The 17,239-nt window shown below is 36.6% G+C and overlaps 1 protein-coding gene across 2 annotated transcripts in view; it reads right to left on the bottom strand.

Moving 5' to 3' along the window:
• The window catches only part of LOC111154249 (WD repeat domain 7), a 364,619-nt gene that overhangs the window by 185,707 nt on the left and 161,673 nt on the right, over positions 1-17,239 (bottom strand). For both annotated transcript variants that reach the window (XM_022513750.1, XM_022513748.1), the window contains one exon: positions 15,169-15,282. In XM_022513750.1, coding sequence (XP_022369458.1) covers positions 15,169-15,282 — 114 coding nt within the window. The remainder of the gene's footprint in view (positions 1-15,168; positions 15,283-17,239) is intronic.

Here is a 17,239-nt window from a genome sequence, read left to right on the forward strand (position 1 = left end):
TATAACACCCATTATAACATATGTTATAACAGTCATAACACCCAAGCTGCCACCCCTTCTCGGCCCTTTGGCTTCTCCACCGTTTCAGACAGGCTGTCTAACAATCCTTGGGTGTTTTGAGGGGGCATCCCCGAACTCAAACACTGGTCTGAAACACTCAAAGCACCTAGCCAAGTCTCCCTACCCCTTCACTATCACCTTTTGTTATATGCTTCCTTATTCTACTTTTTAGAATTTAATATTTTTAAATCTAGTTTTTATTTTACGAAACTATACATTGTTTAAAGAGTCAAACAGTTCTACAAGTTCATATGAAAGCAGCAGTCCCTCAACCCTACCTGCAAAAAAACCCACTTCCAGCTCTATCAGAAAATCCTCCATCGCTACTTTCTAATTTTTTTTTTTCCAGTTTTAGGCTTATCTTTAAGCCTAAAGTTCCCCACTATGGTCAATGAAAATTGGGTTCTCCCTCACATATACACAACTTACCTGCACACATCACACATATCCATTTTCACTCACACACGCTTGTGCCCACGGTCTACTTTCATTTTCTGCTTATTATACCACGGTTCTTATTAAACAATGATATAATCAACATTTATATTTTCATTATGATGTGTATACTATTTACAGCTCAACCATGTGATTTATTAATCATGATAAGTTTTTCAATACTATTTTTCCCCCTGCCCTGTAGTTAATAATTACCTTTCGTTGGTAGTGGTCTTCTGTACTTTTCAGTAATTGACCTAACTGTATAAATCTGGAATATAGAGAAGTAGGCTAGGGAGCAGAAACAAGTCCAGCCTGGGAAGTGAAACATCTTGAAAAATATCTAGAACATAGTTTGGTGCATTAGAAGAAACCTTAGCGAACTTTCTAGTTACCAACTGAGACTCCTCCCAGGAGAGGCTAGTAGACCTTGAAACACAAATGTCAATCTCCCACAATTCTCTTATCCATCCAATCCTCAGGGTGGCTAGGTGCCTGGGGTTATAATCCTAAGATGTGCCAACTCATGAAACAGTGCAACAGCATCCAGCAGGGAGCCAAAGGATCCCAGGCTGTCCTTCCCTTAGTTTACTCCCTTATTTTAGTGGAACATACCTCTTCCTTCTGTTCCTGATAAAAGAGGAAGGGAGGTACACATTTTTTGAGATCTTGCATTTCTGAATATGTCTTTATCACACTTTCACACTGAATTTATATTTTCCTATGGTATACCTTATTCTACTTTTTTTAAAGATTTTATTTATTTATTTGACACACAGAGAGAGGTCACAAGTAGGCAAAGAGGCAAGCAGAGAGAGAGGAGGAAGGAGGCTCCCCGCCGAGCAGAGAGTGCAACGCGGGACTCGATCCCAGGACCCTGAGATCATGACCCAAGCTGAAGGTAGAGGCTCAACCCACTGAGCCACCCAGGTGCCCACATTATTCTACTTTTAAACATACTCTTTTAAAAAGTGAACTAATAGGTAAGCATCCTTTGCAAGTCTGAGAACTGCATTCAAATTTTCTCTTCCTGGGGCACTTGGGTGGCTCAGTCAGTTAGGCATCGGCCTTCAGCTCAGGTCATGATCTCAGGGGCCTGCATTATTAAGCCCTGCATCAGGCTCTCTGTTCAGCAGGGCGTTTGCTTCTCCCTCTCCCTACAACATGTGCACTCTTTCTTTAAGTAAATTAAAAAAAAAAATTATCCTTCTTTTTCCTTGGCAAAACTATTAATGATAGCAGCATGGAAGTTTTCTTTTATCCTTTAAATTTTAGCATCTTTTAGATACACTTTCCTAAGTCTAGCAGTGACTCTCAAATGAATGGCCGTATCAAAGTCTTCAGACAGCTTTTTTATATCAATATCTCCTTCCCATTCTATACTGATCACCACGAGTCACACATAGTATATAATATGCAAATTAACTCTCCCTCAGCTACTATAAGTATAAAGTAGTATTTTCTCTTAAGATTGTCCTTTCTATTTCATCAAATGATTCACTCTTCTTGGTAAAATTCAATTCAGACAATAAATGTAGTTTAAAAAAAAAAGCCAAATATTAAAGCACGTAAGAAATTAGAATAATTCATCAATATTTCCTGAGGCAGTTTTTAGAAATTTCTGAAAACATACCTGGGAGTTCGGATGTAGCTTTTTCTCTATATATAAAGTATAAATTTGTCTAGTAAATTTATATTCCTGGAATGATCAACTATATAGAATAAGCATTAAGTCATCTAAAAGAACTGATTTATAAGTGATTCATAAATTAGTTACAGATCATTTATTCTATTTACTAAAGCAAATCACTTAGAATGATGGTGATGGCAACAAGGGGTTGGGAAGAAAGGAGCGGGGGGGGCACACAATACTTCTCAAGCACTTATTATGGGTCAGGCCAGTTCCTCTGCTCGGTTTAGAAGCATTATCTCATTTAAACATCTCAACAATCTTACTATCATTGTATTTCAGGTGAAAAAAAAAAAAGGAGGCTTCCCACAGTCAAGTAACTTGCACAAGCCACCCAGTGAACAAGCAGGGAAGCCAAGACTTAAACACAGACAATGAAACACTAGCGCCTGTGCCGCAACCATATTTATTCTAAAATATTCTAAATACATACATACTATTGCAGACCAACTTGTGTCATCTAGTTGACTGTTTCATTTTGTTTTTCTGGTTGCACGAAATCTATAGATTCACTCATAGATAAACTGAAATGTTAAGTTTTACATCACAGTAACATGGATTTATTAAACCTTTATGTTAAGAGTGTTCTTTAAGGAAAAATTTCCCAAGAAAGAATAAACATAGCCAGTCATGAGACTTGTTCTCTGGAGCATCAATGTGACTCTACCCTCAATGTCTAGTAAATACTCAATACCTAGTAGGTGCTCAAAAATACCAGCCAGACTTCTCAGCCTCCCTCAGAGTCTTCATTTCAAGGTCTCTAAACTAACAGTCAGTCCATCCTTGCCATGACTGCCGTGATTTACCTCATACATAAATCCTACCCTTACTTCAACCCCGGTGCCTGGAATTCCCCTAAGTCTGTCTTCTGTACATGTATGTTGTGCACGTGTATGTGCAAGTGTGCATGAATATACAGCTTCTCTCTCAAATTAGATCATCAGCTTATTCCCAGCTAGCTGCTCGCTTCATCAAATCTTCCTAGAATGGGACAGAAAGATACAAGGTGCATATTCATGTTTTTGTAGAGTAAAACTGAATATTCCTTATACTACTTCTAGGTGGGATGAGCAACATTGGAAAAAAAATGTATATAAAGTGTAAAGGGAGTAACTGGTTCAGTTTCCCGGAGTCCTTTTAAATGAGGTCTACTCCATTTAATTCACTCATCTATATTTAAGATACATAGTTGTTGTTACTGGTTTTTTTTTTTTTAAGATGAAATATTCTCACGTGGTTTTATCCTACTTGATTTTATCCTACCTATGAGTGAGGACTCCTTTCCACATGAGGACAAATATATACAGGTTCATGACTGTCCTCACCTCAAATACTTAATATTTATGATGAAAAATTTCAAAGACTAAAAGCCTTTATGCTTCACAATTTTAATCCAAGAAATCACGGGGAAACTCAAGGATGCTAGTCAATTCAATTATCCTTTTGTGTAGTAAAAATGATTATAAAGTATCAGGAAGAACTCTTCTGAACCCCACATCCGTTTTTAAAACCTGTTTTTCTCCTTTAATGTGGTTTGCACAGTAAAAGTAATCATTCACAGGTATGACATAAAGTCTGTGAATTATGAGACACTGTTGTCATTACTTTTGTGAATTACAACTTTTGGTCATATGGGTTTGATATCAATTATAAGGGCAATTCATGTAATATACAGATATATAATAGTGTGCCACAATCTAATGCAATTCATTCTTATCCAAGAGGTATTATTACATGGCTCACAAAAGGCCAAACTAGAAGTTCATCCTGAAGGTTATTCACTCACATGGACCGCTTAAAAAAAAAAAAAAAAAAATTCCTACATTCTTATTCAATTAAGTATTTCTCCTTTTTCCTATTTAGTCTAAATTTATCAAAAAGAATATACAATATTAAATCTGAAATATGTGCACTGGTATATTAATGTGTGTGGTTTTATATGGATATAAAATAATTCTTACTTTAATAGAAAATACACAAAATTGTCTTCCTATATTAATTTATCTGTTTATTTTTTTCTAAAATTTCATTTATTTATTTGAGAAAGAGAGAACATAGGGGGTGGGATGCAGAGGGAGAAGCAGACTCCCTGCTGAGTGCAGGGCCAATCCCAGGACCCTGATATCATGACCTGAGCCACCTAGGCACCCCCTATGTTTATTTTTTAAGAAAATAGAAAGTCTTTTCTTCACATATTAAGTATTTCCCTGCACTACATAAAATATTAAACTGTATCAAAAACTAAAATAGAAGTATCTGTATTTCATGAAGAGAAAATGATGCGCCACAATAAATACATTTGTTTTCTTTGTTTTTCTTATAAGATTTTTAAAAACATTTCTTTTTCTTATAAGACATTTTTCTAATGACTTGGTTTTGAATAAATTACTTATATTCAAGAGCACAAGACCTAGCGGCAAACAGCCAGGATTCAAATCCTAACTCTGCCATTTCCTATGGACTTTATGGGGAAAATTACTTAACATTCTGTGACTTACTTTCTTGTCTTATAAAATGTAATTGATATTAAGTTTATTACAATTATTTGTAAGGATTAAAAAGAGCCTAGAGCGTAGCGTGACACATATCAGGTGCTCAATAAAGGCTAGTGAGTTGTGATAGTTATTACTTTAAGTCCCTAATTTTTTTTAAAGATTTTATTTTTAAGTAATCTCTACACCCAACATGGGTCTCAAACTCACAACCCTGAGATCAAGAATCACGTGCTCTACTGATTGAGCCAGGCAAGCATCCTACTCCCTGATTTTTTTTTTTTAAGATTTTATTTATTTATTTGACAGAGATATAAGTAGGCAGAGAGGCAGGCAGAGAGAGAGGAGGAAGCAGGCTTCCTGCTGAGCAGAGGGTCTGATGCGGGACTTGATCCCAGGACCCTGGGAACATGACCCGAGCCGAAGGCAGAGGCTTTAACCCACTGAGCCACCCAGGTGCCCCGTTGCTCCCTGATTTTTAAATGGATCCTTTTAGATGAGTTTGCTCAGATGATGTCAATTACTGTTTATTTGACCAATTCCTTACAAAGGTATTACATGCAAAGAGGATGTACCATGCGCACATACGCACACAGACACACACACACATACAATAAAAGTGCTATTTTTAGAAAATATCATTATGAAAGATTCAGTGCCAATATGAAAGCTGATTAAAATAATTTGTTAGAGCACCTTTGATTCTTATAAACATATATTTTTATATGGATACCATGGATACAGGTCTGTGAATCGCCAGGTTTACACACTTCACAGTACTCACCATAGCACATACCCTCCCCAATGTCCATAACCCCACCCCCCTTCTCCCAACCCCCCTCCCCCCAGCAACCCTCAGTTTGTTTTGTGAGATTAAGAGTCACTTATGGTTTGTCTCCCTCCCAATCCCATCTTGTTTCATTTATTCTTCTCCTACCCCCTTAACCCCCCATGTTGCATCTCCACTTCCTCATATCAGGGAGATCATATGATAGTTGTCTTTCTCCAGTTGACTTATTTCGCTAAGCATGATACCCTCTAGTTCCATCCATGTCGTCACAAATGGCAAGATTTCATTTCTTTTGATGGCTGCATAGTATTCCATTGTGTATATATACCACATCTTCCTTATCCATTCATCTGTGGATTGACATCTAGGTTCTTTCCATAGTTTGGCTATTGTGGACATTGCTGCTATAAACATTCGGGTGCACGTGCCCCTTCAGATCACTACGTTTGTATCTTTAGGGTAAATACCCAGTAGTGCAATTGCTGGGTCATAGGGTAGTTCTATTTTCAACATTGTGAGGAACCTCCACGCTGTTTTCCAGAGTGGTTGCACCAGCTTGCATTCCCACCAACAGTGTAGGAGGGTTCCCCTTTCTCCGCATCCTTGCCAGCATCTGTCATTTCCTGACTTGTTAATTTTAGCCATTCTGACTGGTGTGAGGTGATATCTCATTGTGGTTTTGATTTGTATTTCCCTGATGCCAAGAGAGCACCTTTGATTCTTTACAATAATTTATTTATGTCATGAAAACATTTAATATCTACTTTCTTAGCAAACCTCAAGTATACAAAATGTATTTAACTCATTTAAATACACAATCACTTTTTTGGCCAAAATACATCGATTATTATGTAATTTTCCTTTTTTAAAAGATTTTATTTATTTATTTATTTGAGAGAGTGAGAGCACACAAGAGCAGGGGGCAAGAGTCAGAGGGAGATGGAGGGAGGGGAAGATCATCTCCAGCAGAGTCCACATTGAGCGCAGACCCCAGGACCCTGAGATCATGACCCGAGCAGAAATCAGGAATCAGACGCTCAACAGACTGAACCACCCAGTTACTCCTATATATTTCCATTTTAAAAAATCTAAAGAAAATCTTAAAGAGGCATTAAACATTCAAATGATACTTACTAGCCATTCTTTGTTCTTTTTCTTGCCTCATTTTCTTTTGCACTTGTTCTTAGGCAAGTCACCCTAGGCCAATAAACATTAGCTTGAGCATATGAAATCTTGAACACGTTAAAATTTCAATGGATGAGGGGCACCTGGGTGGCTCAGTGGGTTAAGCCTCTGCCTTCGGCTCGGGTCATGATCCCAGGGTCCTGTGATAGAGTCCCACATCGGGCTCTCTGCTCGGCAGGGAGCCTGCTTCCCCCTCTCTCTCTGCCTGCCTCTCTGCCTGCTTGTGATCTCTGTCATATAAATAAATAAAATCTAAAAAAAAAAAAAATTTCAATGGATGATAAAAAGCAAGTTTTCTTCATGCTAAATAACCCACTGCAGACACCCAGAGGAACACCACAAAACACTACGTATGTCACCCCATACAGCAGGATTCCACACTTTACTTCTTTGGTGGCATATGTTCAAGTATCAGGCCTCCTGGAAAATTCTGCATGGCTCTCCTTCCTATGAGCATCTCCCCACTTCGTATACAAGCCACCTTACTTCTCCTGCGGTGGGTTACCAAGTCCCAGAAGGAATTCTTGGACAACAGTTACACTGACATCCCTCGCTCCGGGAAATCCACAAGAGATTTTGGTTTTCACTGACAGAGCCGAGCTTGGACATGAGGCAGCATAGCTCCCAGGGCAAAGGGAAAGATAAGCATAGAGGGGAAAAAGCATGACTGAAGCGAGAGGGGGAGAGCAACCAAAACTTGTAAGAACGCAGCACCACCATCCATAAGCACATCTCCGGTTTGGGTCAGTGCAGACCACGGAGTGGGCTCTCCAGAGTTTTCCATCTGCTTCTCTGCCTGTGTATCCCACAATAACACATCCCACCTTCCATCCCCTCATTAAGATTTAAATTACAGAACACATTTTCCCAGGCATTTTTTTGTATCTTTCCCCATTTAAATCCAATGGATCATATCTTCTTCCTAATTCTGAAGACACGTTTTCCAAGACAAAAAGATCAACTTTTAAATGGGAATCAACAGCTACTGATTCAATGGAGATAATTATGTTCTTAGATTGGTTCCAAGTCTCACTTTCACAATATCAGTAGACAGTTTATCTAGAAAGGAGCCTATATTCTCTCACGAATGTGTTACAAATGCTTTTTGAGTCATTAAACACCCACTAAAAAGGAAGGAGGGTGCTAAGGAAATAGACACATAATATATAAGAATAGGAAAGACATAGTAAATATATACAAGTAAATTGCTGATATGTAAGGAGTTCTTTTTGAAATTGGAGTTATCTTATGAATTCATTAATTCAGTCAGTCATTCAATAAACATTTATGAAGAAGATGCTACATGCCAGGGTACTTACTATTTTATTGCTAGAAACACAAAGTAAAAGTCACATGTCCCCATATGACACAGAGGGCAAGGGAAATGGTCATGTAACAATACTACCAAGTGCAAGGGCAGAAGCGTATATAACAAACTGGGACATCTTCCAGAAGGGATTCAGGAAGATGGTGAAACTCAAGCCGGGTTTGGAGGGAACCCTCAGAGCTATACCGCGTGTGTGAGACACTAAGGGCAGCACAGCAGTCAGAGGAAGAGGTGTGGGCAAAGTCTAAGCCATGAAGCAGCAGGGTCCCCTGCGGAAACAAAGTCCAGTGTTGCCATAGCAGCCAGGGAAGATCAAGATGGGAGCCACTCTTTGTAGGGCCCTAGACACCTCACTGAGGTGTTTGGATTTTGTGTTATAAGCAACAGGAAGCCATGAAGCAGCACTTAACGAGGGTGAACGGTGATGAGCCGGCTTCTGACACTCTGAGCAATGGAAGGGACGAACCAAAAAGGAGGGCAAGGGAATGAAGGGAGATGGCTGCAGAAGAATATAATGATAATAATCCAAAATAGAAAAAAACAGAAGTCCAGACCTATGCCTTCTTTGTGGAAATGGAGAAAAGGAAAATCATCAGGAGATATTTAAGAGGTGCGTTTTACAAGAACTGGGACTAACTACATGCGGACATTGTCGGAAAGTGGGAAAGCCAGATTATCCCTTGATTTCTAGTTTGGGATGGTGGGTAGTTAATGGTACCCTTAGTGATGCCTTTAAATGAGATATAAATATAAAATGAGATAATGAGATATAAATATAAAAGGAGATGAGTTTTAGCAAAAAGTAGGGCTCATTTGGGACCATACCAAGTATAGTATCAACACCTTCCAAGCACAGAAGGTATGTTAGCTACTAGAAAATATGTGTAGTATAATAAAGTCTTTGGATAATTGTAAATGAATATATAGTAGGCATCTACAGGACATTCAGGCTGAAAGACATATTAATCTGATATTCAGAAGAAAAGCCTAGATTGGAGATACAGATTTGATAGTTATTAACGTAAGTAGTAGTTAAAAACAAAGAAAAGGGAAAGCCATACTTACCAGAGGTAAAGTATGAGAAAGAAAACGAATGACTAAAAGCTATAATTCTGGTTATATTTTAATATTCCTATCAGAAACTCTCAAATACTATATCTAGGAATTCTTAACACCCTATTAACATGCAAGTAAACCCGAGTATTAAACACCAAACAAATTTTAATTCACTTTTTCTTCCCCCTGATTAAAAGTATAGAAATGTAAATTATTTGGAGTGATACACTTCACTCAAAAATCCACACTTTTGGGGCACCTGGGTGTCTCAGTGGGTTAAGACTGCCTTCAGCTCAGGTCATGATCTCAGGGTCCTGGGCTCGAGCCCCACATCCGGCTCTCTGCTCGGTGGCAAGCCTGCTTCCCTTTCTCTCTCTCTGCCTGCCTCTCTGCCTACCTGTGATCTCTATTTGTCAAGTAAATAAATAAAATCTTAAAAAAAAAAAAAAAGTCTAAAATATTTTTAAAAAATCCACACTTTTGTTTTTCTTGATATCTGTTTTCATGAAAACTGCATGGTAAATAACCATAGTGTTAAAAATTTATAATCATCCAAAGACCGTAATATAGTAAACTGATTTTGTACCACTAACATTCTGCAGTCAAAAGCAAGGGCAGGGAAATAATTTAGAGCAAATGACTTAAAATTAACATAGATCTGGGCACCTGGGTGGCTCAGTTGGTTAAGTGTCTACCCTTAGCTGAGGTCATGATCTCAGAGTCCCGGGATCAAATCCCAATTTGGGCTCTCAGCTCGGGGGGACTCTGCTTCTTCCTCTCACTCTCCCTCTCTCTCACATAAATAAATAAAATATTTTTTTTTAAAAATTCACATAGATGTAGTACTGTTTTTTAGACCATCAATTATAAGTTAAAGAATGAGAAGGAAAGGAAAAGGATGCAGTATGGAAGTTTATTCTAATATAATAATTATAAGGCCTCTGGTACTATGTTGGAATGTACTTCTGATTTCTGAATACATAATGCCCCCAAATTCTTTGGAACGTACCTGTATTTTAACAGGATGTGAATTTCCTATCTTTCAGTCAAACAAATGTAGAGACAGTTTGTGAATAGGGCCCATAGTAAACAGTAAAATGCACAACAGTCTCAGACTAGATGTCCTTTCCAGCTCTATCTTAATATACTAGAGACGTTGAGTTTAGTGTACGAATACATGTTAACATGTCAGTTTTATATTGATGACTTCAAAAAGCTAAACAATAAATATTTCATCTTACATGTATACAATAACATAGTAATAAACACTACTTATGTTTACAGTCTTACATCACAGTAGTCCTAAATAATTTGAAGAAGAAATTTAAAAAGAACATTTAAAGAATATGTGATGGGGATGCCTGGGTGGCTCAGTCAGTAAAGTATCTGCCTTCTGCTCAGGTCATGATCCCAGGGTCCCGGGATGGAACCCTGCATCAGGCTCCCTGCTCAGTGGGGAGTCTGCTTCTCCCTCTGCCTGCTACTCCCCCTGCTTGTGCTTGCTCTCTCTCTCTCTATCTCTCAGGAATAAATAAAATCTTAAAAAAAAAACGTGATGGGTTTTTTTCTAAAGGAGATAATCTCTTGGTCTAAATTTAGAATGACAAGTTTATATTTTAAACAATAAGATATCCAGCAATTACCAGGCTTATGTCTGATATCCAAAGCAATAAAGGTAGACTGTGCCATCATCTCACATTTGAAAAGAAAAAAGATGCTGAAATTCAGTGAATTTAAGAACATTAGGCAGTGTGGGATGGTATTTAAGACCGCACATAAGCTTTGGGGTCAGGCAAGACTCATTTTAAGTCTCAGATCTACCAGTTCTTAAGTATGTGATCCTGCAAAAGTGACCTCTCTGACTTTGTTTCCTCATCTATATATTATCCGGAAAAATATCAGTATCCACTTCAAAATGTTGTTAGTCAAGGGTAAAGTTCTTAGTACATAGTCATACTTAGTAAATTGTCAATAAATGTTACTTTCCATTTCTCTTACCCTTCTCCATTTTTTCTTTTTTCCACAGCATTTGTCACTTTTTAAAACTGCATTTAAATTTTGCAAGAAATATAACAAATACAGTCCACACTCCCATCTGAATCCATGTATCATTGCTGCTTTTGTTGTAAGCAGCTGAATCTGTCGACTCTTCTGCTGATCTACTATGAAGCAGTCTCTTCTTGATAATGTCAGTGACTTCTGACCCTTCATCACTGTTACAGGGTCAGTGTGTCCATGTGTACTGAACAAGGGGCAGGTACTGCAGTAGGAGCCTCAGAAGAACTGAGTGACTTTCTTAAAGGGATCCATGCAGGTTTGTGAATGGAATCTTTCCAAAATTCTTTTTAACTGCAGTTAGGGGTACGCTGTTTTAAAATGCAACATTTAGGGGACGTAGAGCTTCATCGTCATTCAGAATGCCAATCGCTTACCATGATAAAAACTATGTAATTAACTATGTCACCTAAAAGGTCTACTTTAAAAAAAGATTATAGTTTATCTAAAATTTTTCTTACATAAGTCAGTTTTTAGTGAGATTTGCTCTATAAATATAATTATGACCTATTTAATATTGTAATGAAAACAAGAACATATTATTTACAAATAATGACCATATATTTAAATAAACATTTAAGTTACAATACTAAAAACAAAAGTATACTGTACAAGCAAAAGCAAACACATGTATACAGTAATACTCATGTGATGCTGAAAGTATACTCTCGAAACAATCAATGCCATTCTTTCTACTGTAAAGAAAATACCATTATTGTTGTTAAAACAGATTTTCATACACAGAGTATTGCAAAACCTGAAGCAATTCCAATGAAAAAGAATGAAAAAAGTGTATTTCCTATGCATACTGTACTTTAATATAAAAAAATTACAAGAAATAGGTTTTAATATTTTTTCTACATAAAAACTGTATCAATCTGTGAAAATGGCTCATACAGCTTTGATGTGTAATTGAAAACATTTGGTTAAAGGAAAAAATCTGATGAACCTTAAGACAGAACGCTGAGTAAAACAGAGTATGTGTGTTGACCACGGCATACTGGCATTACTTTGTAGAGCCGATCAATACATATTAGCTTTAAAAAGAAAGATATAGAAAGAAGCAGCCGTGAATTTTTTAAATGACAGGGTGAAGGTTTAAATTGTCTCAATCAAGACTCAATTTTTTCTTCCCAGTTTTTCCAGCTGTTCTCTTCCAGTTAAGATTCTTCATTTTAAATAAATTTAATTAGTTCCAATTAATCCTAGCTAACACATATAGCTTTATCCATGCTTCTCTCCTTTTATAAGGCGAACACTAACAAAGCCTGCTAGGCTCAGATCAGTGTCCTAAGACAACATTCATATCTCATGCTTTCTCATTAAAAAGAAAAATTTCAAAAATAATTATTCCATGGAAGCACTAAATCATATTTCATATTTAACTGGTATCTTGGTCAGTTGTTTAATTAAGGTAATTGAAGAATGAAGTCCCAGATTGCTACAAATACAAAATTAATATAACGATGCACATTAGCCAAACTAGAACTTCTAAATAAGAATGCATTCAAAATACAGGCAAGTATGTCTGCCATGATATAATTTCTATTTATCTTATGAGAAGATATTAATGGAGCAATGCCTTTTAAGTAACCAACAAAACCCCAGATTTTTCAAAATCAATGGCTAAACTGCCCAGATTTCCCTTCTGTAGTACTTGTGCTCTACAACAGTGGTTACCCCAGAATAAGATTATTGGCCTGAAACAGGTTTCTCTCAACGCATCAACCATATTTTTCATAATGTAATTTATATGGAATTCTAGTCTATAGAAAGAAATATGGTTTTCTTCCAAACCCTCACAAAAATCTATACCACATCTTAATCAAGTCGCACAATTCAAAGGTAACCTGAACGATCTACAGACTGTAGCATGCTAGCTGCTTTGACAACACGTTAAGGAAGCCTTATTTAGTTATTTAAATTCTCTGACCATTCTTGCCTCTAGTACCCATGCCATGAAATGAATAAATCAATTGATCAAAACCACTCATCACATATGTTTAACTTTGTACAGATTAAAATATAGTTTATGTAGCATTAATGGACTCTCCAAATGAGATTTTCATTTTTAAGCTTCTTGGGTTTTTTTTAAAGATTTTATTTATTTACTTGAGAGAGAGAGTGTGAGAGAGAGCATGAGAGGGGAGAGGGTCAGAGGGAAAAGCAGACTCCCTGCTGAGCAGGCAGCCCGAATGCAGGACCCAATCCCAGGACTCCCGGATCATGACCTGAGCCGAAGGCATTCCCTTAACCAACTGAGCCACCCAGGTGCCCAACTTCTTGATTTTTTTCAACAATAAAAGCAAGGTCAAGTATTATTTGCAGTCTCATGACTTTGGTAGTGCTTAATTCAAAATTTCAATGTACTGATTTAATAATGCTTACTTGAAAGCTCAAAAATTTAGCTTTCATTCCAGAACGCAAATTGAGTTATTCTACTGCTACAAAGGCAACTTCTTTTCCTCTATGAATTAAACCACTACTTTTTATAGACTAGAAAGCCTTTAAAATTAACAGGGAAAAACATACCTATAACATTTTTAAAAATAATGAAAACAATAAAGAACTAGTTAAAAAAGATCTACAAGTAAAAGAATTTCCTTTCGTACCTACTGACACAATTTCATAATTGTGAAGTGCCAAATGACTTTCAGGAAAGTTGGAAGTTTCTGGAATCATTTATATTCATATTTAAGTTGAAATTTTTTTAAATCAATGAACTAAGACCTTGAAAGGATTAAAAAGTAGCAAGTACTGGGCACCAACATTTTTAGTGGAAACCAGATGTTACCCACTTTAGTCAACAACTTATTTGCAGCAGTAGCACAAGGCTCTAGATTTTGTAATTGCTCTGTATGCTTTGTAAATTTTCAAGGGAGATCATTAGGCTCCTTCAACTTCCTTCTGTGAAAGACAGTAAAGAATCTGCCATACAGAGCTTTAGAAGAAAAAAACCTCCCTTTAGTTTTTGTTTTTGTTTTTTTTTCCCTTTAGTTTTTATTGAAAATTGTCCTGATGTTTCCTGGGCATGCTTCTTTTCAAATTATTTACTATTAAATTACTATTTGTTGCTTCACAGTAATTACAGATTTAAATGGTCAGATTTTACATAATAACCATCCATAGAAAAAAAAGTTTATCATTCTTAATACTAATAAAAATATTTATAGTGGGTTGTTTTTAATCCTCTGTACATTAAAAGAAATTGAGCTGGATGTATTTGGAGATCCAGTAATTAAAACTGATTTCAGTCTAAAAAAGACAGGCTGAACATAGATGAACATAAAACATACACAATATGGAACTTATGTGGTATATGGCTCTCTTAAATTTTACTTTATGCCTTTATTTATGTAATACTTAATACAGGTAAGAATGGCCAATATCTACACAACATAAATAACTTTAAAAAGCAGCACCTAGGGGCGCCTGGGTGGCTCAGTGGGTTAAGCCTCTGCCTTCGGCTCAGGTCATGATCCCCAGAGTTCTGGGATCGAGCCCCACATCGGGCTCTCTGCTCAGCAGGGAGCCTGCTTCCCCGTCTCTCTCTCTCTGCCTGCCTCTCTGCCTACTTGTGATCTCTGTCTGTCAAATAAACAAAATCTTAAAAAAAAAAAAAAAGCAGCACCCACTCATATTCTATAAGTACAGAAAATATCTGTAAGCTTCCTCACACAGCCTATATTGCATATATTGCCATTAGGACTTCAGTATTTTGCAGTTTACCTATAATTGCAAAAACTTTCATAACATAATAGGTCTATTCCTCTACATATTTCAAGGCTTTCGTAATGATCCTAGCCTCTGAATTAGAAGGTCTCCAGGAAATCAAATGCACAGTTAGCAGGTTCATTGTTATAGCAACAATGAAAAACCTAGACCAAATAAATAGTTCTGCTTCTTTCTACTTCAAGATCAAAAAGGACACTAAAGAGTCTCATAAAACTAAACCCTCCATTAATACAAGTTTCCACCTTTTCCATCAACATAGTTAATCCCCTTACAAATGATCTAAAAGCATTTTCCAATTTTGGACAAAATTCATCCAGATTATGTTAAAGATGTCCCTGCTTACCAGTTGTGATGTCATCATCTGCAAGGTCATGCTCTTCCTCCTGGACTTTGGCTTCTGGCCCCAAGGTATCAGGAGCAGCGCTGATAGTCTGCATGGCTTCTGCTGAGACTCCAGCTAGAACACATGCAATCACAAGGTTTAGTTTTAAAAAACTAGAAGAAAGGTGGATCAAAACCTAAAACTTTTAAATTTACTTAATGAATACAGATGCAATACATGACAAAAAAAATACAGCATGTTTACGACAATTAGGCTGAGACACAAATTAATGAACAAAATATTCATGTGTGCTCTCTTTATATATGCACATACATACATACATATACGCATGGATACAGACTTTACTAACTTAACCTAAGATCTTGAAAAAACAGAAGGATGCTTCAATAAATTACATTTTTACTTGATTCCTTCCAACATTTTTGCTTCAGTTACTTTAGGTGACCTAGACATAATCATGCTGCACAGAAAAAAAAAAAAAAAAAAAAAAGCCTAAAAAGTACAAGACCATTTTAAAAGTTTACTTCTTTCTAATATTAGCTTGCTTATAATTTAAGGACTGGAAGGAGGGATGATGACAGGGGCTCTAGATCTCTGTAAGAGACCTAAAATACACTGACCCGAAGTGGATACTATCTCTGTCTATGGAGGAATTAGATATGAGATCTGATCATTATCACACTGAAGGAACCTAACTGAAGCAGACAGCTTGTACTAGATTGGGGGCCAGAAGCTTCCATTCTATAAATCACCTGGGAACTTACCAACTGTTACACATGTCTGTTCCTTATACACTATTTTCCCACGCTTGAAGATATATTTTGTTGTCTACTACCTTATTTCTAATTTGGTAATGGATAGTAGGGTGTCTCAATATTTTTCATACAGTTATCAACAGATATTACTAAATCACGAAATACAGAAATTTCACCTTTGGAAGTACTTTAGGAATTGAACCTTCTAATCTATCTTTTAAATAAGTACTTCAATAATTGCAAGCATAGTATCCATCAAAATATTTTAAAAATCAAAAGCTATAAATATTCAAGGACTCCTTTTTTTCCCGAAGGTGTATTAACTTAAATATTTCTATGTGAAATTCAATCTTGCTGCCTCAGGTTTACCAATTATCAAGAGAGGAAAAATCTTAGTCTTGAACCACCTGAATGACCCAGAACTAGATCTACCAGTAGATAGTTCCAATGCCTAATGACTTCCATTTGGGGAGGAGGGCACACCATGTTAGTATGACTACTTCGTTCAGAACTGATCTAATAAAAACTGAGCAGCCCTAAATTCAATGGTCACTGATGAATGCCAAATGACGCCATCCCTCCGCAGTATCATGTTGCTGGGTTTTCAAGATAAAGTTTAAAAAAGGGAGCGAGGGGCGCCTGGATGGCTCAGTGGGTTAAGCCTCTGCCTTCGGCTCGGGTCGTGATCTCAGGGTCCTGAGATCGAGCCCCACATCCGGTTCTCTGCTCAGTGGGAGCCTGCTTCCTCCTCTCTCTCTCTGCCTGCCTCTCTGCTTACTTATGATCTCTCTCTGTCAAATAAATAAATAAAATAAAAAATCTTTAAAAAAATAAATAAATAAAAAAAATAAAAATAAAAAGGGAGCGAGATTACTAGAAAAATACTATGCAGTTAATTACTTAATTTAAAATGGCTTTCATTAAAATAATCCTAAGGGGGAGGAAATTAGGTAAATGCCACATTTCTAAAGATTTAGTGCCTAAACACAAAATCAAAGATTACATCAGATTAAATCAAAATATAAACCGCTGAAATCTCTCAGTCTTGCTTAATACTTGATAATAATGAAAATGATCAGAGAAATTGGGAAAAGATATTAAGGAACAGTTTAGACAGTACCAATCTTTTATTAGTATTTTCAGTATTTAGGATTCAATAAAAATAAAGCTAGTGTTTATGTAGTAACAAGTGTATAAATCCATTTAAATTCATCTCATTTAATCAAAGAGGTTAAGTAACTGTTCAACATAACACAGCTATTAAATTTGAGAACAAGTACTGACACACAGGTCTTCTGATTTCAAACCCCAATATC

This window comes from Enhydra lutris, unplaced genomic scaffold (genome assembly GCF_002288905.1).
Source record: "Enhydra lutris kenyoni isolate GAN:26980312 unplaced genomic scaffold, ASM228890v2 scaffoldscaffold36, whole genome shotgun sequence".
NCBI classification, from domain to species: domain Eukaryota; kingdom Metazoa; phylum Chordata; class Mammalia; order Carnivora; family Mustelidae; genus Enhydra; species Enhydra lutris.